At 56.0% G+C, this 23,025-nt stretch overlaps 1 protein-coding gene across 1 annotated transcript in view; it reads right to left on the bottom strand.

Moving 5' to 3' along the window:
• The window catches only part of LOC125450338 (kinesin light chain 1-like), a 59,991-nt gene extending 37,405 nt beyond the window's left edge, over positions 1-22,586 (bottom strand). Inside the window, exons 1-6 of the mRNA XM_059641485.1 lie at positions 22,383-22,586; positions 8,948-9,204; positions 7,691-7,921; positions 6,381-6,450; positions 4,400-4,622; positions 479-605 (exon numbers count right to left, since the gene is read on the bottom strand). Of these exons, the coding sequence (XP_059497468.1) occupies positions 479-605; positions 4,400-4,622; positions 6,381-6,450; positions 7,691-7,921; positions 8,948-9,196 (900 nt within the window). The 5' untranslated portion in view covers positions 9,197-9,204; positions 22,383-22,586. The remainder of the gene's footprint in view (positions 1-478; positions 606-4,399; positions 4,623-6,380; positions 6,451-7,690; positions 7,922-8,947; positions 9,205-22,382) is intronic.
• Positions 22,587-23,025: the final 439 nt, after the last annotated feature.

Below are 23,025 nucleotides of genomic sequence, written 5' to 3'. Positions count from 1 at the left end.
GGGGTGGGGGTAGAGGGGCGGGGGAAAGGAGTGTATGCAGGGAGGGTGGGGGGGACGGGGGAGGCGGGAGGAGAGGGGAGGGTGGGGTTAAGGGAGGGAGCGAGGGGGATGGGTGGAGAAGGGAAGGCGAGGGTGAGGAGGTCTAGGGGGGTGGAGGAGGTGGGGAGGGGAGGCAGGGGGAAGGGGAGATGGAGGAGGGGAGGGAGGAGGGAGGGGGGAGGGAGACAGCCTGGGGAGGGGGGGGCAGTGGGAGGCGAGGGAGGGTAGAAGGAGTGCAGGAGGGGGCAGAGGGGAGGAGAGGATGGAGAGGGAGGCGGGGGGAGGGACACGACCTGCGGAGGAGGTTGGGAGGGGGGAGGGGGGAAGGGGAGATGGAGGAGGGGGAGGGAGGGGGAGGGACACGACATGCGGAGGAGGTTGGGAGGGGGGAGGGGGAAGGGGAGATGGAGGAGGGGGAGGGAGGGGGGAGGGACACGACATGCGGAGGAGGTTGGAGGGGGGGGGGGGGCTCACTCACTGCCGGGTGATCCTTGCCGAGGGTTTTCTCTCGAATATTCAGAGCATCATTAAGTAGGTGAGCAGCTTCCTTGTACTTGTTCTGGTCCCTAAGGGGAAGGAAACAGTGCTCAGTGATCGGGATATCACCAGCTCCCTCTGACACCATCCACAGGACACCCCAGTCCCAGCTCCCTCTACACCATCCACAGGACACCCAGTCCCAGCTCCCTCAACACCATCCACAGGACACCCCAGTCCCAGCTCCCTCTACACCATCCACAGGACACCCCAGTCCCAGATCCCTCAACACCATCCACAGGACACCCCAGTCCCAGCTCCCTCTACACCATCCACAGACACCCCAGTCCCAGCTCCCTCTACACCATCCACAGGACACCCCAGTCCCAGCTCCCTCTACACCATCAACTGGGCGTCCCTGGCCCCATCCCTCCCGATCCCACCCCAGCCTCATCCCTCCCGGTCTCCAATCCCTCCCCTTCCCCTCCCCGATCCCATCCCCCACCCCCTCCCCTTCCCTCCCCGATCCCCTCCTCTTCACTCCCGATCCCACCCCAGCCTCATCCCTCCCGTCCCCGATCCCATCCCCTCCCCTTCCCTCCCCGATCCCATCCCCGCCCCCTCCCCTTCCCTCCCCGATCCCATCCCCCTCCCCTTCCCTCCCCGATCCCATCCCCTCCCCTTCCCTCCCCGATCCCATCCCCACCCCTCCCCTTCCCTCCCCGATCCCATCCCCTCCCCTCCCTTCCCTCCCGATCCCATCCCCACCCCTCCCCGATCCCATCCCCGATCCCATCCCCTCCCCTCCCCTTTCCCTCCCCGATCCCCATCCCCTCCCCTTCCCACCTCCCCGATCCCATCCCCACCCCTCCCCTCTCCCCTCCCTACCCCTCTCCGATCCCCTCCTCTTCCCTCCCCGATCCCACCCCAGCCTCAACCCTCCCGTCTCCAATCCCTCCCCCTCTCCACCCACTTGCAACACTGCCCACCCACCTACTTATCCCCAGACCCCTGGCCCCACTCATCCCTCCTCACCACCGAGACACAATCCCCACACACCCACCCCACACTTCCCTTAACAAATCCATGTCTCTCTATTCCTGAATAATCTGTGCCTCTCTGAGAGCTGGTATATCCTATCCCCCCCGAGATTCTTTCGAACAATGTCTCCACCTCCCCACGTCCCCCAAACCCCCTCTGTCCCGGGTGGGATTGACTGTCCTGCAATTTCCTGGTCGAGCTCCTTCTGACTTAGTTTTAATGATGAGACAATGTGAGCCGTGCTCCAGACCTATATCGTCTCACTGTGGTCCGAGCTCCCAATATTCCCCCCATCCATCCCCATCCACCTGGGATACATTGGATCCAGGTGTGCGTATTTAATCACTGTTGGGGCGGCTCTTCACCAACCTCATCCCCCCACCCCCCATCTTTCTCTCAATTTGTTCTAATGTTTCACAGTCATAGCATCGGGACGAAGCCATTCAGCCCCTCCTGCCCGTTTATCAGAACATGGCTGATGTGTTGGCCTAACTCCATCGACCTGCCTTTGGCCCATGGCCCTGCTGAATAAAAACATTCTCTCTCTCTCTCTCTCTGGATTTAAGATGAACAACAGATCCAGCATGCACTGCCGTTTATGGAAGAGAATTCCCACCCTGTGTGTGTAGACGAGCTCCCTGACACCTCTCCTGTACGGTCCTGGCCCTGTTCCCAGGCTGTGCCCCCTAGGTCTAGAATCTCAGACCAGTGGAAATGGTTTATATGTTTACCTAGGCTGGCCTTTCTGTTAGCATCTTACAGGCTTGGACCAGCACGCCCTTTAACCTTGTAAATCCTGGAGAAAACAGGCCTGATCTGTACCATCTCGCCTCATAAGTTACTTCTTTGCCCCCTCTGCACCCCCCATACCGCTCCATGCTGGCAACTTGCATCCTCCTGTTTTGTTGTGAACCATGGCCCCTACCTCAATGGGCTGAGTGGGTCCCCAGTAATTCTCTCGCTGCTTATTGATTTAAGAGCATTTAAGGCGGGGGGGGGGGGGGGGGGGGCGGGGGGCAGTGGGGGGGTTTGGTGTTGAAGCGGCTCGGGGAGGTTGGAGCAGGGCAGTTGGGGGGGGTGGTTTGGAGTGTGGGTGGGAGGACTGAGAGCGGGGAGGGCGGTTTTGGAGTGGGTGAGGGGGGAGGTCAGCGGGGGAGACGGGGGGAGAGGTTACAGTTTGAGGGGGTGGGGGGGGAGAGATTAGTGTTTTGGGGTTGCCGGTGGGGGGGAGAGGTTAGAGTTTGGAGGGGATGAGGGGAGAGGTTAGAGTTTGGGGTTGATGGTGTGGGGGAGTAGAGTAGAGGTTGGGAGTTTGGAGGGGGCGAGGGGTAGAGGTTAAGGTTTGCGGTTAGTGGTGAGGGGAGTAGAGGTTGGGAGTTTGGAGGGGTGAGGGAAGAGGTTACAGTTTGGAGGAGGTGGGGGGAGAGGTTAGAGTTTGGGGTTGGTGGTGGGGGGAGAGGTTAGAGTTTGGGGTTGGTGTTGGAGGGGAGAGGTTAGAGTTTGGGGTTGGTATTGGGGGGGAGAGGTTAGAGTTTGGGGTTGGTAGTGGGGGCGTAGAGGCTAGAGTTTGGGGTTGGTGTTGGGGGGAGAGGTTAGAGTTTGGGGTTGGTGGTTGGGGGGGAGAGATTAGAGTTTGGGTTGTGTTGGGGGGGAGAGGTTAGAGTTTGGGGTTGGTGTTGGGGGGGAGAGGTTAGAGTTTGGGGTTGTGGTGGGGGCGGTAGAGGTTAGAGTTTGGGGTTGGTGGTCGGGGCGTAGAGGTTAGAGTTTGGGGTTGGTAGTTGGGGGGGAGGTTAGAGTTTGGGGTTGGTGGTTGGGGGGGAGAGGTTAGAGTTGGTGTTGGGGGTGAGAGGTTAGAGTTTGGGGTTGGTGTTGGGGGGGAGAGGTTAGAGTTTGGGGTTGGTAGTTGGGGGGAGAGGTTAGAGTTTGGGGTTGGTGGTTGGGGGCGTAGAGGTTAGAGTTTGGGGCTGGTGTTGGGGGGGGAGAGGTTAGTGTTTGGGGTTGGTGTTGGGGGTGAGAGGTTAGAGTTTGGGGTTGGTGTTGGGGGGGAGAGGTTAGAGGTCAGGGGTTGGTGGTTGGGGGGGAGAGGTTTAGAGTTTGGGGTGGTGGTTGGGGAGGAGAGGTTAGAGTTTGGGGTTGGTAGTTGGGGGGGAGAGGTTAGAGTTTGGGGTTGGTGGTTGGGGGAGAGAGGTTAGAGTTTGGGGCTGGTGTTGGGGGGGGAGAGGTTAGAGTCAGGGGTTGGTGGTTGGGGGGGAGAGGTTAGAGTTTGGAATTGGTGGTTGGGGGGGAGAGGTTAGAGTTTGGGGTTGGTGTTTGGGGGGGAGAGGTTAGAGTTTGGGGTTGGTGTTTGGGGGGAGAGGTTAGTGTTTGGGGTTGGTGTTGGGGGTGAGAGGTTAGAGTTTGGGGTTGGTGTTGGGGGGGAGAGGTTAGAGTCAGGGGTTGGTAGTTGGGGGGGAGAGGTTAGAGTTTGGGGTTGGTGGCTTGGGGGAGAGAGGTTAGAGTTTGGGGCTGGTGTTGGGGGGGGAGAGGTTAGAGTCAGGGGTTGGTGGTTGGGGGGGAGAGGTTAGAGTTTGGAATTGGTGGTTGGGGGGGAGAGGTTAGAGTTTGGTGTTGGTGTTGGGGGGGGAGAGGTTAGAGTTTGGGGTTGGTGTTGGGGGGGAGAGGTTAGAGTTTGGTGTTGGTGTTGGGGGGGAGAGGTTAGAGTTTGGGGTTGGTGTTTGGGGGGAGAGGTTAGAGTTTGGGGTTGGTAGTTGGGGGGGAGAGGTTAGAGTTTGGGGTTGGTGTTGGGGGGGAGAGGTTAGAGTTTGGAGTTGGGGGGGGGCAATGCGGTTTCTCTCTCTCTCACCTGTAGACCAGAGCGAGGATGTTCAGCATAGTTGCCACATCAGGGTGGTCATGTCCAGAGGTTTTCTCCAGGTCCTCAAGAGCCTGCTTACACAGGGGCACTGCCACCTCATAGCGCCCCTGCGAGGCGTACTGGATCACCAGGTTATGTAAAGTACGCAGTCGGGCCGGGATTTCATAACCACCATGCTGTGTAGCATCGCCCACTGGGTGGGCCTGGGGTCCTGCCAAGAGACAGGGTCAGGGGGGTGAAAACAGAGAGAGAGGGGGGGATGGGGACAGAGAGAGAAAGAGAGAGAGAGAGAGAGACAAGGGGATGGGGACAGAGAGAGAGAGAGAGAGAGAGACAAGGGGATGGGGACAGAGAGAGAGAGAGAGAGTGAGAGACAAGGGGATGGGGACAGAGAGAGAGAGAGAGAGAGAGAGAGTGAGAGACAAGGGGATGGAGACAGAGAGAGAGAGAGAGTGAGAGACAAGGGGATGGGGACAGAGAGAGTGAGAGAGAGAGTGAGAGACAAGGGGATGGAGACAGAGAGAGAGAGAGAGAATTGGGCGAGAGGGAGATACGGTGGTTGGGGGGTGTGGAGGATGGGGGAATGGAGATAGATGCCAGGGGAAGAAAAAGAGCGAGAGAGAGAGTGTGAGAGAGAGAGAGAGAGAGAGAGAGAGCAGTGAGATTGGGCGTGAGCAGAGACCCAGGAGAGCAGAGAATGGAGGTGGGGGGGGGGGGTGGATAGTAAAGAGAGAGTGGGCAGAGGGACAGGGTGGGAGGGGACAGGCAGAGACAGAGAGAGTGAGTGAGTGAGAGCGAGAGGGAGAGGGAGGTCGGGGTGAGAGAGAAAGAGAGAGGACGTTTGGGGATGGAAGAAGGTGAGAAGAGACAGATTTAGGGAGGTATTCCAGAGCAGGGGGTCCATGGCAGCTGCAGACTTGTCTGTCACTGGTGAAGCAATTGGAATCAGGAAATACCCAACAGGCTGGAAATGGAGGGGGAGACAGAGATAGGGAGGGGGCGTAGGGGCTGGAGGGGGAGACAGAGATAGGGAGGGGGTGTAGGGGCTGGAGGGGGGAACAGAGATAGGGAGGGGGTGTAGGGGCTGGAGGGGGGGACAGAGATAGGGTGGGGGTGTAGGGGCTGGAGGGGGAGACAGAGATAGGGAGGGGGCGTAGGGGCTGGAGGGGGCGACAGAGATAGGGAGGGAGTGTAGGGGGATGGAGGGGGAGACAGAGATAGGGAGGGGGTGTAGGAGCAGGAGGGGGTGACAGAGATAGGGAGGGGGTGTAGGGGCTGGAGGGGGTGACAGAGAAAGGGAGGGGGTGTAGGAGCAGGAGGGGGTGACAGAGATAGGGAGGGGGTGTAGGGGCTGGAGGGGGTGACACAGATAGGGAGGGGGTGTAGGGGCTGGAGGGTGTGCGTAGGGGCCGGAGGGGGTGACAGAGATAGGGAGGGGGTGTAGGGGCCGGAGGGGGTGACAGAGATAGGGAGGGGGTGTAGGGGCTGGAGGGGGTGACAGAGATAGGGAGGGGGTGTAGGGGCCGGAGGGGGTGAAAGAGATAGGGAGGGGGTGTAGGGGATGGGGGGGATGACAGAGATAGGGAGGGGGTGTTGGTGGGGGTGACAGAGATAGGGAGGGGGTGTAGGGGCTGGAGGGGGTGACAGAGATAGGGAGGGGGCGTAGGGGCTGGAGGGGGCGACAGAGATAGGGAGGGGGTGTAGGGGCTGGAGGGGGTGACAGAGATAGGGAGGGGGTGTAGGGGATGGGGGGGATGACAGAGATAGGGAGGGGGTGTAGGGGCTGGTGGGGGTGACAGAGATAGGGAGGGGGTGTAGGGGCTGGAGGGGGTGACAGAGATAGGGAGGGGGTGTAGGGGCTGGAGGGGGTGACAGAGATAGGGAGAGGGTGTAGGGGCCGGAGGGGGTGACAGAGATAGGAAGGGGGGATGGAAGGGCCAGGGTGGGGTTTCTCGATGAAGATTCTAACCTGGTGCGTGTTCATCACTGGGGAACAGGTCGTCCAGTCCATCCTTCGCAGAATCTCCTCCTTTATCATCCTGTGCACCCAGAGAGAAACATCACCGCTATGTCTCACTTTTTGACACAGTTAAGCTTCCTCTACATTTTCCCCCCATTAAACTATGGGAACAAAATTGTGAAACTTGAAAGGGTTCAGAAAAAATTCACCAGGGGATGTTGCCAGGGTTGGAGAGTTTGAGCTACAGGCAGGTGCTGAATGGTCTGGGGCTATTTTCCCTGGAGCATCGGGGGCTGAGGAGGGACATTATAGACCCCACGAGGGGCACGGACAGGGTGAATAGACAAGGTCTTTACCCCCCAGGGTGGGGTGAGTCCAAAACTAGAGGGACACAGGTTTAAGGTGAGGGGGGAGGATTTAAAAGAGACCTGAGGGGTAACTTTTTCACACAGAGGGTGGTGCGTGTATGGAATGAGCTGCCAGAGGAAGTGGTGGGGGCTGGTACAGTTACAGCATTTAAAAGGAATCTGGATGGGGACATGGATAGGAAGGGATTAGAGGGATATGGGCCGAATGCTGGGAAATGCGGATATCTGGGTCAGCATGGACGGGTTGGAGCAGAGGGTCTGTTTCCATGCTGTACAGCTCTGTGATTCTATGACAAGGACAGCACAGGGTTAGATACAGGGTAAAGCTCTCTCTACACTATTTCCCCCCCCCCCCCCATCAAACACTCCCAGGGACAGGGGCAGCATGGGGCTAGATACAGGGTAAAGCTCTCCCTACACTATTTCCCCCCCCACCTCAACAAACACTCCCAGGGCAGGGGCAGCAGGGAGTTAGATACAGAGTAAAGCTCTCTCTACACCGACACCACCCCGACCCCAGTGGAACATTCCCATGTATTGAGCCTTGATGTGTTATTTCTTGTGCCTGTGATGGGACTGTGCACTTTGCATTCAGGAATGGTGTACCTGAGATAACGCGGTGCGGAGCTGGGTGAACACAGCAGGACAAGCAGCATCAGGGGAGCAGGAAAGCTGATGTTTCGGGCCTAGACCATTCATCAGAAAACCAGTACCTAACTCTCTCTCAGTCACAGCGTACCCCATAGTGACTGATCTATTCAGTCTCTTTATTCTGCGAAATTCGGCTGGGTGGGGCAGCCCTCTCCCCTACTCAGCTGAAGTGTTTGTGAGCACCGGCTGACTGTTTGGGCCCACCTTCACTGTCCCCCGCCACCTCACCCCAGACCCCCTCCATTTAAGGTGGACCCTGAGGGATTGGGGTTGAGCTCCCTCCCCTCTCCTGGCTCTCACCGAGGGAGAGACGTCCTCGTCGAATTTCTTGATCTGGTTCATGAACTCGAGGTGCTTTTTCTCCTCCTCCAGCTGAGCGACAGCCTGCTCACTGTGCTGCAGCTTCTGCTGGGTCCCAGCCAATTCATCCCTGAGCCACTGGTTCTCCTGCACCAGCCTCCGGACCTGGGCTCGCAGCTTCTGCTTCTCCGACTCCACTGTGTTCAAGTGGGTCGACAGGGCAATAATCACCTGGGGAGTGGGGTGGCGGGGGGGAAGGGGGAAGGGGAGAGGAGGCGGGAGGAGAGTGAGGGATAGAGAGAGAGAGAGAGGGGGGGGGGGGGCAGGGAGAGAGACAGAATCTCACACACAGTCAAACAGCCAAACCTCCCATCTCCCTCTCTCCCCTCACGCCCACTCACTACCATTACTTCCTGCCCCAGATCTCTGTTTGCCACCCAGAACCCTAACAGACCTGTCCTTATTTACCTCTTCAGCCCCAGTAATGCCTGGGGGTTCCCATTGACCAGAAACTCAACTGGACTCACCACTTATACACAGGGGCTACAAGAGCAGGTCAGAGGCTGGGAATCCTGCGGCGAGTAACTCCCCTCCTGACTCCCCCCCAAAGCCTGTCCCGCCACCTACAAGGCACAAGTCAGGAGTGGGATGGAATACCCCCCACTTGCCCCTGGATGGGGGCAGCCCCAACAACACTCAAGAAGCTCGACACCATCCAGGACAAAGCAACCTCCGCTCGATCGGCACCACATCCACAAACATCCCACTCCCACCCACCCACCGACGCTCAGTCGCAGCAGTGTGTACCATCTACAAGATGCTCTGCAGAAACTCACCAAAGACCCTCAGGCAGCACCTTCCAAACCCACCACCCACTTCCATCCAGAAGGACAAGGGGCAGCAGGTTCATGGGAACACCACCCCCTACACATTCCCCTCCGAGACCCTCACCATCCCGACTTGGGAATATATCCCCGTTCCTTCAGTGTCGCTGGGTCGCAATCCCTGGAATTCCCTCCCCAAGGGGCATTGTGGGCCACCCCACAGCACATGGACTGCAGCGGTTCAGGAAGACAGCTCCACCCCCACCTTCTCAAGGGGGCAGTTAGGGACGGGGGGTAATAAATACTGGGCCCACATCCCATGAATCTCAAAAGGGGAATCTGTTCCAAACCTCTTCAAAAGTTCCTCACCCCAGGTGCTGTGACCGTCTACATTTACCAAGCGCCTGCAGCTGCCAGGAACGTGCCTCCTTACCTGAGCCTCACCGAGCCCCAGCTCGATGTTCTCGAGGGATTTCTGGAGGAGTGATGATTTCTCCTGCACCACGTTTGGGTCTTGCTCCTTGTGCAGGGAGTGGATGGTGTCGAGCAAGGAGCTGAGGATAGATGTGTGCTCGCTCCGCAGGGTTTCCAGGCCTTGGATCACAGCCTTTGTGTTCATCACTATCTCATCCTGCGTCAGTTTCTCCAGCTTCTCCTCCCTCGGACAGACCATGGTGGACATGATAGGAGCTGAGGGGGAGACGGGAAAAATCATCACAAGGTTACAGACAGATTAGAACACAGGGCTAGGCAGCTAGATTCATACAGTACACAACAGACGCTTCAGTCCAACCAGTCCATGTTCCCAATGAATCCAGCCCCATTTGTCAGCATTTGGCCCATATCCCTCTAACCCCTTCCTATCCATGTCCCCATCCAGGTGCCTTTTAAATGCTGTAACGGTACCAGCCCCCACCATTTCCTCTGGCAGCTCATTCCACACACGCACCACCCTCTGTGTGAAACAGTTACCCCTCAGGTCCCTTTTACATCCTCCCCCTATCACCTTAACCCTGTGTCCCTCTAGTTTTGGGCTCCCCCCACCCTGGGGGGAAAAGACCTTGTCTATTCACCCTATCCACGCCCCTCATGATTTTATAAACCTCTATAAGGTCACCCCCTCAGCCCCCGACGCTCCAGGGAAAATAGCCCCAGACCATTCAGCCCCTCTCTATAGCTCAAGCCCTCCAACATCCCTGTAAATCTTTTCTGAACCCTTTTGAGTTTCACAACATCCTTCTGACAGCAGGGAGACCGGGATTGAACACAGTTTTCCAGAAGTGGCCCGAACCAATGTCCTGTACAGCCCCAACATGACCCTCCCAACTCCCGATACTCAACGCACTGACCAGTAAGGGCAAGTGTCCCAAACACCTTCCTCACCGCCCTGTCCACCTGCGACTCACCAGCTGGGCAAAGAAAAGTCCTAACCCTGTCATAGCCTGTAAGAATTTAGGTTTCAATCAGATATTCTCTCATTCATCAGAACTCTGGAGAACACAGGCCAAGTCTTCTCAATCTCTCACTAAACTAATCTGGGGTTAATAAAGCGGACCTCTTGTTGTAATCCCTCTTTACACAGTGTCTCCTTCCTTAGATGAGATTCTAAAACCATGAGGGGCATGGATAGGGTGACCAGTTTCCTGGGGTGGGGGGTGTTCAAAACCAGAGGGACATAGGTTTAAGGTGAGAGGGGGAAGATTTAAAATCGACCTGAGGGGTAACTTTTTCACACAGAGGGTGGTGCGTGTGTGGAACGAGCTGCCAGAGGAAGTGGTAGGGGCTGGTGCAGTTACAGCATTTAAAAGGCACCAGGATGGGGACATGGATAGGAAGGGGTTAGAGGGATATGGGCCAAACGCAGGCAAATGGGACTGGATTAACTCAGGATATCTGCTCAGCAAGGATGGGTTGGGCCGAAGGGTCTGATTCCCTGCTGCATGATACTATTGAAAAACAGATTCCAGATGAGGTTTCGCCAAGGCTTTATATTATTGCAGCAAGACATCTTTATTCCTGCACTCGGATTCCCCTGTAATGACAGCCAGCACAGCATTTGCCGTTCTAATTGCTTGCACCACTACGGGAAAATTTAGCACGGCCAATCCACCCTAACCCCCACATCCCTAGACACTACGGGACAATTTAGCACAGCCAATCCACCCTAACCCCCACATCCCTAGACACTACGGGACAATTTAGCACGGCCAATCCACCCTAACCCGCACATCCCTGGGCACTATGGGACAATTTAGCACGGCCAATCCACCCTAACCTGCATATCCCTGGGCACTACGGGACAATTTAGCACGGCCAATCCACCCTAACCCCCACATCCCTGGGCACGATGGGACAATTTAGCACGGCCAATCCCACCCTAACCCGCACATCCCTGGACACTATGGGACAATTTAGCACGGCCAATCCACCCTAACCCACACATCCCTGGGCACTACGGGACAATTTAGCACGGGCAACCCACCCTAAACTGCACATCCCTGGGCACTACGGGACAATTTAGCACGGCCAATCCACCCTAACCTGCACATCCCTGAACACGACGGAACAATTTAGCACGGCCAATCCACCCTAACCTGTACATCCCTGGGCACTACGGGACAATTTAGCACGGCCAGCCCACCCTAACCCGCACATCCCTGGGCCCTATGGGACAATTTAGCACGGCCAATCCACCCTAACCCGCACATCCCTGGGCACTATGGGACAATTTAGCACGGCCAATCCACCCTAACCCGCACATCCCTGGGTACTATGGGACAATTTAGCACGGCCAATCCACCCTAACCCGCACATCCCTGGGCACTATGGGACAATTTAGCACGGCCAATCCACCCTAACCTGCACATCCCTGGGCACTACGGGACAATTTAGCACGGCCAACCCACCCTAACCCACACATCCCTGGGCACTATATGACAATTTAGCACGGCCAATCCACCCTAACCCGCACATCCCTGGGCACTATGGGACAATTTAGCACGGCCAATCCACCCTAACCCGCACATCCCTGGGTACTATGGGACAATTTAGCACGGCCAATCCACCCTAACCCGCACATCCCTGGGCACTATGGGACAATTTAGCACGGCCAATCCACCCTAACCTGCACATCCCTGGGCACTACGGGACAATTTAGCATGGCCAATCCACCCTAAACCGCACATCCCTGGACACTACGGGACAATTTAGCACGGCCAATCCACCATAACCAGCACATCCCTGGGCACTATGGGACAATTTAGCACGGCCAATCCACCCTAACCCGCACATCCCTGGGCACAACAGGACAATTTAACACGACCAACCCACCCTAACCTGCGCATCCCTGGGCACTATGGGACAATTTAGCACGGCCAATCCACCCTAACCCACACATCCCTGGGCACTTCGGGACAATTTAGCACGGCCAATCCACCCTAACCCGCACATCCCTGGACAATATGGGACAATTTAGCACGGCCAATCCACCCTAACCCGCACATCCCCGGACACTATGGGACAATTTAGCACGGCCAATCCCACCCTAACCCGCACATCCCTGGGCACTATGGGACAATTTAGCACGGCCAATCCACCCTAACCCGCACATCCCTGGACACTATGGGACAATTTAGCACGGCCAACCCACCCTAACCCGCACATCCCTGGGTACTACGGGACAATTTAGCACGGCCAACCCACCCTAACTTGCACATCCCTGGGCACTATGGGACAAATTAGCACGGCCAATCCACCCTAACCCGCATATCCCTGGACACTATGGGACAATTTAGCACGGCCAACCCACCCTAACCCGCACATCCCTGGGTACTACTGGACAATTTAGCACGGCCAATCCACCCTAACCCGCACATCCCTGGGCACTATGGGACAATTTAGCACGGCCAATCCACCCTAACCCGCACATCCCTGGGTGCTATGGGACAACTTAGCACGGCCAATCCACCCTAACCCGCACATCCCTGGGCACTATGGGACAATTTAGCACGGCCAATCCACCCTAACCTGCACATCCCTGGGCACTACGGGACAATTTAGCATGGCCAATCCACCCTAAACCGCACATCCCTGGACACTACGGGACAATTTAGCACGGCCAATCCACCCTAACCTGCACATCCCTGGACACTACGGGACAATTTAGCACGGCCAATCCACCATAACCAGCACATCCCTGGGCACTATGGGACAATTTAGCACGGCCAATCCACCCTAACCCGCACATCCCTGGGCACAACAGGACAATTTAACACGACCAACCCACCCTAACCTGCGCATCCCTGGGCACTATGGGACAATTTAGCACGGCCAATCCACCCTAACCCACACATCCCTGGGCACTTCGGGACAATTTAGCACGGCCAATCCACCCTAACCCGCACATCCCTGGACAATATGGGACAATTTAGCACGGCCAATCCACCCTAACCCGCACATCCCCGGACACTATGGGACAATTTAGCACAGCCAATCCCACCCTAACCCGCACATCCCTGGGCACTATGGGACAATTTAGCACGGCCAATCCACCCTAACCCGCACATCCCTGGACACTATGGGACAATTTAGCACGGCCAACCCACCCTAACCCGCACATCCCTGGGTACTACGGGACAATTTAGCACGGCCAACCCACCCTAACCTGCACATCCCTGGGCACTATGGGACAATTTAGCACGGCCAATCCACCCTAACCCGCACATCCCTGGGCACTATGGGACAAATTAGCACGGCCAATCCACCCTAACCCGCACATCCCTGGGCACTATGGGACAATTTTGCACGGCCAACCCACCCTAACCTGCACATCCCTGGGCACTATGGGTCAAATTAGCACGGCCAATCCACCCTAACCCGCACATCCCTGGGCACTACGGGACAATTTAGCACGGCCAATCCACCCTAACCTGCACATCCCTGGGCACTATGGGACAATTTAGCACGGCCAATCCACCCTAACTTGCACATCCCTGGACACTACGGAACAATTTAGCACGGCCAACCCACCCTAACCCGCACATCCCTGGGCACTACGGGACAATTTAGCACGGCCAATCCACCCTAACCTGCACATCCCTGGGACACTACAGGACAATTTAGCACGGCTAATCCACCCTAACCCGCACATCCCTGGGCACTATGGGACAATTTAGCACGGCCAACCCACCCTAACCCGCACATCCCTGGGCACTATGGGACAATTTAGCACGGCCAATCCACCCTAACCCCCACATCCCTGGGCACTACGGGACAATTTAGCACGGCCAACCCACCCTAACCCGCACATCCCTGGGCACTACGGGACAATTTAGCACGGCCAATCCACCCTAACCCCCACATCCCTGGGCACTATGGGACAATTTAGCACGGCCAATCCACCCTAACCCCCACATCCCTGGGCACTACGGGACAATTTAGCACGGCCAATCCACCCTAACCCCCACATCCCTGGGCACTATGGGACAATTTAGCACGGCCAATCCACCCTAACCCCCACATCCCTGGGCACTACGGGACAATTTAGCACGGCCAATCCACCCTAACCCCCACATCCCTGGGCACTATGGGACAAATTAGCACGGCCAATCCACCCTAACCTGCACATCCCTGGGCACTATGGGACAAATTAGCACGGCCAATCCACCCTAACCCCCACATCCCTGGGCACTATGGGACAAATTAGCACGGCCAATCCACCCTAACCTGCACATCCCTGGGCACTATGGGACAATTTAGCACGGCCAATCCACCCTAACCCGCACATCCCTGGGCACAACGGGACAATTTAGCACAGCCAATCCACCCTAACCCGCACATCCCTGGGCACTATGGGACAATTTAGCACGGCCAATCCACCCTAACCTGCACATCCCTGGGCACTACGGGACAATTTAGCATGGCCAATCCACCCTAACCCGCACATCCCTGGGCACTATGGGACAATTTAGCACGGCCAATCCACCCTAACCCGCGCATCCCTGGGCACTATGGGACAATTTAGCACGGCCAATCCACCCTAACCCGCACATCCCTGGGCACTACGGGACAATTTAGCACGGCCAATCCACCCTAACCTGCACATCCCTGGACACTATGGAACAATTTAGCACGGCCAATCCACCCTAACCTGCACATCCCTGGGCACTACGGGACAATTTAGCACGGCCAATCCCACCCTAACCTGCACATCCCTGGGCAATATGGGACAATTTAGCACGGCCAATCCACCCTAACCTGCACATCCCTGGGCACTATGGGACAATTTAGCACGGCCAATCCACCCTAACCTGCACATCCCTGGGCACTACGGGACAATTTAGCACGGCCAATCCCACCCTAACCTGCACATCCCTGGGCAATATGGGACAATTTAGCACGGCCAATCCACCCTAACCCCCACATCCCTGGACACTATGGGACAATTTAGCACGGCCAATCCACCCTAACCTGCACATCCCTGGGCACTACGGGACAATTTAGCACGGCCAATCCACCCTAACTTGCACATCCCTGGGCACTATGGGACAATTTAGCACGGCCAATCCACCCTAACCCACACATCTCTGGGCAATATGGAACAATTTAGCATGGCCAATCCACCCTAACCCGCACCTCCCTGGACACTATGGGACAATTTAGCACGGCCGATCCACCCTAACCCGCACATCCCTGGACACTATGGAACAATTTAGCATGGCCAATCCACCCTAACTTGCACATCTCTGGGCACTATTGGACAATTTAGCACGGCCAATCCACCCTAACCCGCACATCTCTGGGCAATATGGGACAATTTCGCACGGCCAATCCACCCTAACCTGCACATCCCTGGACACTATGGAACAATTTAGCACAGCCAATCCACCCTAACTTGCACATCCCTGGACACTATGGAACAATTTAGCACGGCCAATCCACCCTAACTTGCACATCCCTGGACACTATGGAACAATTTAGCACGGCCAATCCACCTAACCTGCACATCCCTGGACACTATGGAACAATTTAGCACAGCCAATCCACCCTAACTTGCACATCCCTGGACACTATGGAACAATTTAGCACGGCCAATCCACCCTAACCTGCACATCCCTGGGCACTATGGGACAAATTAGCACGGCCAATCCACCCTAACCCACACATCCCTGGGCACTATGGGACAATTTAGCACGGCCAATCCACCCTAACCTGCACATCCCGGGACACTATGGGACAAATTAGCACGGCCAATCCACCCTAACCTGCACATCCCTGGACACTACGGGACAATTTAGCACGGCCAATCCACCCTAACCTGCACATCCCTGGGACACTACAGGACAATTTAGCACGGCTAATCCACCCTAACCTGCATATCCCTGGGCATTATGGGACAATTTAGCACGGCCAACCCACCCTAAACCGCACATCCCTGGGCACTATGGGACAATTTAGCACGGCCAATCCACCCTAACCCGCACATCCCTGGGACACTACGGGACAATTTAGCACGGCCAATCCACCCTAACCTGCACATCCCTGGGCACTATGGGACAATTTAGCACGGCCAATCCACCCTAACCTGCACATCCCTGGGACACTACGGGACAATTTAGCACGGCCAATCCACCCTAACCTGCACATCCCTGGGCACTACGGGACAATTTAGCACGGCCAATCCACCCTAACCCGCACATCCCTGGGCACTATGGGACAAATTAGCACGGCCAATCCACCCTAACCTGCACATCCCTGGACACTATGGGACAATTTAGCACGGCCAATCCACCCTAACCTGCACATCCCTGGACACTATGGAACAATTTAGCACGGCTAATCCACCCTAACCTGCACATCCCTGGGCACTACGGGACAATTTAGCACGGCCAATCCACCCTAACCCGCACATCCCTGGGCATTACGGGACAATTTAGCACGGCCAATCCACCCTAACCCGCACATCCCTGGGCACTATGGGACAATTTAGCACGGCCAATCCACCCTAACCCGCACATCCCTGGGCACTATGGGACAATTTAGCACGGCCAATCCACCCTAACCCGCACATCCCTGGGCATTACGGGACAATTTAGCACGGCCAATCCACCCTAACCCGCACATCCCTGGGCACTATGGGACAATTTAGCACGGCCAATTCCACCCTAACCCGCACATCCCTGGGCACTATGGGACAATTTAGCACGGCCAATCCACCCTAACCCGCACATCCCTGGACACTATGGGACAATTTAGCACGGCCAACCCACCCTAACCCGCACATCCCTGGGCACTACGGGACAATTTAGCACGGCCAATCCACCCTAACCTGCACATCCCTGGGACACTACAGGACAATTTAGCACGGCTAATCCACCCTAACCTGCATATCCCTGGGCATTATGGGACAATTTAGCACGGCCAACCCACCCTAAACCGCACATCCCTGGGCACTATGGGACAATTTAGCACGGCCAATCCACCCTAACCCGCACATCCCTGGGACACTACGGGACAATTTAGCACGGCCAATCCACCCTAACCCCCACATCCCTGGACACTATGGGACAATTTAGCACGGCCAATCCACCCTAACCTGCACATCCCTGGGCACTATGGGACAATTTAGCACGGCCAATCACACCCTAACCTGCACATCCCTGGGCACTATGGGACAATTTAGCACGGCCAATCCACCCTAACCTGCACATCCCTGGGCACTATGGGACAATTTAGCACGGCCAATCCACCCTAACCTGCACATCCCTGGGACACTACGGGACAATTTAGCACGGCCAATCCACCCTAACCTGCACATCCCTGGGCACTACGGGACAATTTAGCACGGCCAATCCACCCTAACCCGCACATCCCTGGGCACTATGGGACAAATTAGCACGGCCAATCCACCCTAACTTGCACATCCCTGGGCACTATGGGACAATTTAGCACGGCCAATCCACCCTAACCCGCACATCCCTGGGCACTATGGGACAATTTAGCACGGCCAATCCACCCTAACCTGCACATCCCTGGACACTATGGAACAATTTAGCACGGCTAATCCACCCTAACCTGCACATCCCTGGGCACTACGGGACAATTTAGCACGGCCAATCCACCCTAACCCGCACATCCCTGGGCATTACGGGACAATTTAGCACGGCCAATCCACCCTAACCCGCACATCCCTGGGCACTATGGGACAATTTAGCACGGCCAATCCACCCTAACCCGCACATCCCTGGGCACTATGGGACAATTTAGCACGGCCAATCCACCCTAACCCGCACATCCCTGGGCACTACGGGACAATTTAGCACGGCCAATCCACCCTAACCCGCACATCCCTGGGCACTATGGGACAAATTAGCACGGCCAATCCACCCTAACTTGCACATCCCTGGGCACTATGGGACAATTTAGCACGGCCAATCCACCCTAACCCGCACATCCCTGGGCACTATGGGACAATTTAGCACGGCCAATCCACCCTAACCTGCACATCCCTGGACACTATGGAACAATTTAGCACGGCTAATCCACCCTAACCTGCACATCCCTGGGCACTACGGGACAATTTAGCACGGCCAATCCACCCTAACCCGCACATCCCTGGGCATTACGGGACAATTTAGCACGGCCAATCCACCCTAACCCGCACATCCCTGGGCACTATGGGACAATTTAGCACGGCCAATTCCACCCTAACCCGCACATCCCTGGGCACTATGGGACAATTTAGCACGGCCAATCCACCCTAACCCGCACATCCCTGGACACTATGGGACAATTTAGCACGGCCAACCCACCCTAACCCGCACATCCCTGGGCACTACGGGACAATTTAGCACGGCCAATCCACCCTAACCCGCACATCCCTGGGCACTACGGGACAATTTAGCACGGCCAGTCCACCCTAACCTGCACATCCCTGGGCACTACGGGACAATTTAGCACGGCCAATCCACCCTAACCCGCACATCCCTGGGCACTATGGGACAATTTAGCACGGCCAATCCACCCTAACCTGCACATCCCTGGACACTATGGGACAATTTAGCACGGCCAACCCACCCTAACCTGCACATCCCTGGGCACTATGGGACAATTTAGCACGGCCAATCCACCCTAACCCGCACATCCCTGGGCACTATGGGACAATTTAGCACGGCCAACCCACCCTAACCCCCACATCCCTGGGCCCTATGGGACAATTTAGCACGGCCAATCCACCCTAACCCGCACATCCCTGGACACTATGGGACAATTTAGCACGGCCAATCCACCCTAACCCGCACATCCCTGGGCACTACGGGACAATTTAGCACGGCCAATCCACCCTAACCCGCACATCCCTGGGCACTATGGGACAATTTAGCACGGCCAATCCACCCTAACCCGCACATCCCTGGACACTATGGGACAATTTAGCACGGCCAATCCACCCTAACCTGCACATCCCTGGACACTATGGGACAATTTAGCACGGCCAATCCACCCTAACCCGCACATCCCTGGGCACTACGGGACAATTTAGCACGGCCAATCCACCCTAACCCGCACATCCCTGGGCACTACGGGACAATTTAGCACGGCCAACCCACCCTAACCCGCACATCCCTGGGCACTACGGGACAATTTAGCACGGCCAACCCACCCTAACCCGCACATCCCTGGGCACTACGGGACAATTTAGCACGGCCAATCCACCCTAACCCGCACATCCCTGGGCACTACGGGACAATTTAGCACGGCCAACCCACCCTAACCTGCACATCCCTGGGCACTACGGGACAATTTAGCACGGCCAATCCACCCTAACCCGCACACCTTTGGACTGTGGGAGGAAACCAGAGCACCTGGTGGAAACCCACGCAGACACAGGGAGAATGTGCAAACTCCACACAGTGTCCCGAGGGTGGATTGAACCCGCCTCCCTGGCGCCGTGAGGCATCAGTGTTAACCCCTGAGCCACCGCGCTATTGATTCAACCAAAAGCAGCTCACTTGTCCTTGCAGTCCTGGCAATATGCTTTTCTCCGCTTAGCTCATATCCAACACCCCCTTCCTGACCCTTGATCGAGTCTGTCCCCTTCACATTCCAGGCCCGAACCACTCGTTGAGTTTTATTCTGTTCACGTTTCTCCTTCGCTCACTGTTTGTTCCCTGTCTCCTCCCATCTACGCGCCTCTTGTTCTCAATCTTTCTACCATGGGGGACGGGGCAGCAAAAGTGGGCAGTGGGTGGCAGGGGCTGGGTTTTGTGTTACAATTCTTTAAGATGCTGGTTAGACCCCAGCTGCAGCGCTGTGTGCAGTTCTGGATGTAACACAGTCTGTAACAAAGATGAGAAAACATTTGTGAGCGCAGGCGGGAATGGACCCAGAGATGAGGGACATCATTGGTGAGGGCCCATGGTGAAGACGGGACTTCGAGAGGCGGTGAATTGGTTGAGGTTTTTCAAATTATGTGCAAGCAGCGCAGGGAGAAACTATTCCATCAGTAAACTGATCTAGAACAAAGGGGGAGGGCACAGATTGAAATTGATGTGCAGAAAGGTGATAAGAGGAAAAGAAACTTATTCGCTCAGTGAGTGGTTAAGGGTCGGGAATGCACTGCCTGGAAGTTCGGTAGAGGCAGGTTCGATTAAAGGGGCATTGGGGGTTATTTGGTGAGGCGTGGAGTGCAGGGATACGGGGGGAGCAGGGGTTTGGGCACTGGGTAGCGATTGTCGCTTGACAGTGCGGGCAGAATGGGCTGAATGGCCTCCTCCTGGGATTTTGAGCACCTCGATCAAATCTCCCCGGGTCTCACAGCCACATCTGTTCGGATGACCACAGGCCATGAGAAACAGGTGGAGGTTCAAGGACCCCCGCGGTTCGTCTGAACAAACTGAAGCAGGGATCTGGCTGGAAAGAAGGACCAGGCTCGGCTGCAGTGCATCCCGTTGTCGATGACCCCATTTCAAAGAGAGAAGTGGGCAGCACAATTCCCATCACAGTGGGATAGACGTTTTTCCCAGCTCCGAGCCTCTTTTGGTAGGGAGGGGGGCTGACATTGTTCCTGCACAAAAACACCCCCACCCTCCACCCAAACCTCCTCACTTGTGCTTGCACCAGGGGCCAGACCAAGGGGACATTGGCCGATACAGCTGCCCCCGGTTTCCACACACACAACCATCCCGGGCCCTGGCTGCTGCAGTTCCAGAGACCGCCACCGAGCGGCAGCAACGCTCCACGGATCCCCCAGACGCAATGCGGAGCTGCAAACGCAGTGAAAGGGAAGATTATTAAACATGAACCGCAAAGGAAACGCTTCCCCCATCAGGAAACACAAGGCATTTACATCGCTGCTATTACAAGTTTATTCCTTTAAGGCGAATTCACAAACTCCCCATTAATTATTTTGCTTTTTAGAAACCAATAATTATTTGCAAAACGCAGCAGAATAAAAGTCTCTGCAGGTATGAGCTTTATTGAAAATTAAGTTAAAATATTTGTGCGAGCATCAAGCGTCAGAAAGGACAATGAAGCGTGGTCTGGACAGAGCACAGCCTGGAGATATACGTGCCCAGGTCATTCAAACCAAAACGCAACCAGGAGACAGCACCGGGGAGATTGTATTTACACTCAGACAGAAACACAGTGGGGCAGGAGGAGAGAGAGAGAGACAGGGAGGGGGAATAGAGAGACAGAGAGAGAGAGAGACAGGGAGGGGGAATAGAGAGACAGAGAGAGAGAGAGAGAGACAGGGAGGGGGAATAGAGAGACAGAGAGAGGGAGAGAGACAGGGAGGGGGAATAGAGAGACACAGAGAGAGAGAGAGAGACAGGGAGGGGGAATAGAGAGAGAGAGAGAGAGACAGGGAGGGGGAATAGAGAGAGAGAGAGAGACAGGGAGGGGGAATAGAGACAGAGGGAAGGCCACACACAGGGAGGGGGAATAGAGAGAGAGAGAGAGAGACAGGGAGGGGGAATAGAGAGAGAGAGAGACAGGGAAGGGGAATCGAGAGAGAGAGAGAGACAGGGAGGGGGAATAGAGACAGAGAGAGAGAGAGACAGGGAGGGGGAATAGAGAGACAGGGAGGGGGAATAGAGAGACACAGAGAGAGAGAGAGACAGGGAGGGGGAATAGAGAGAGAGAGACAGGGAGGGGGAATAGAGAGACAGGGAGGGGGAATAGAGAGACAGAGAGAGGGAGAGAGACAGGGAGGGGGAATAGAGAGACAGGGAGGGGGAATAGAGAGAGAGAGAGAGAGAGAGAGACAGGGAGGGGGAATAGAGAGCGAGAGAGAGAGAGAGACAGGGAGGGGGAATAGAGACAGAGGGAAGGCCACACACAGGGAGGGGGAATAGAGAGAGAGAGAGAGACGGGGAGGGGGAATAGAGAGCGAGAGAGAGAGACAGGGAGGGGGAATAGAGAGAGAGAGAGAGACGGGGAGGGGGAATAGAGAGCGAGAGAGAGAGACAGGGAGGGAGAATAGAGAGAGAGAGAGAGACGGGGAGGGGGAATAGAGAGCGAGAGAGAGAGAGAGAGAACCGGGCAAACAGGCAGAGAAACAGGGGGAGAGAAGTGAACAGAGAGACACAGGGAGAGAATAAGACAAGGTTTAGAGGCAGAGGGGACAGAAACAGAGGAGACGGAGAAAGACACACAAACACACACACACACACACACGCAGACACACACACACACACAGCAGAGTCACAGGAAAAGATGGGGAGATAGAGTAAGAGAGAGAGGGAGAGGAGAGACAGATAGACAGATACACACACAGAGATAGATAGAAAGACACACCAAGACAGCTGCTGAGGAATAACCAGCGAATCAGAAAGGCAGTTACAGTGGATGTAGAAAAAGAGTGATTTTACCTTTAGGGGCTGGCTGACAGATGGCAGTCTGAGGAAAGGTACTGACAATGAATCCCTGGCTCAGTGCTGCTGGAGATTGTCCCCAACAATTCAGCAACGGCTTGGTATCCCGTTACCTCCTGCTCACAGAGGCTCAGGCTGCAAACTCCTCCGACATGAGTGACCTCTGCAGCATCCCTCTGTTTCTCTCCCACTCCCTGGCTCCCTGTCGGGGGTGGGGGGGGGGGGGGGGGTGAACAATGACGTGACTTCAATGATTTTAATTTCCCACAATCCACACACAGACTGACATCACCCAGCTCTCCAACATCAGATGGTTTTCACACTGTCCCAGCCTGAGCAAACGACCACTTTAAAACGGATTGGGGCCTGAAAGCAGACTGACCAGCTGGTTTTCTACAGGAGAAGCCAATCTCCACATCAGAGCAAGGAGCTGGATTGGAAGGGGATAATTGGCTGACAGAGACACATGGATTCAGGGAGAGTGTGGTGGGACAGGCTGCACCCTGACATTCCCTGGATTCAGGCCGGTTCACCTAGCTCCCCCTTCGGAGGGGGAATAATTCCGATCCACTCCGTCCAAACCTTTAATCACCTTCATCCCCTCCATTAGGTCACCCTTTAAGCTCTCACACTCCATGGA

The sequence above is a fragment of the Stegostoma tigrinum genome, chromosome 42 (assembly GCF_030684315.1).
Source record: "Stegostoma tigrinum isolate sSteTig4 chromosome 42, sSteTig4.hap1, whole genome shotgun sequence".
In the NCBI taxonomy this organism is placed as follows: Eukaryota; Metazoa; Chordata; class Chondrichthyes; order Orectolobiformes; family Stegostomatidae; genus Stegostoma; species Stegostoma tigrinum.
The sequence above is the reverse complement of the archived record's forward strand: the minus strand, read 5'-3'. Positions and strand labels throughout refer to the sequence as shown.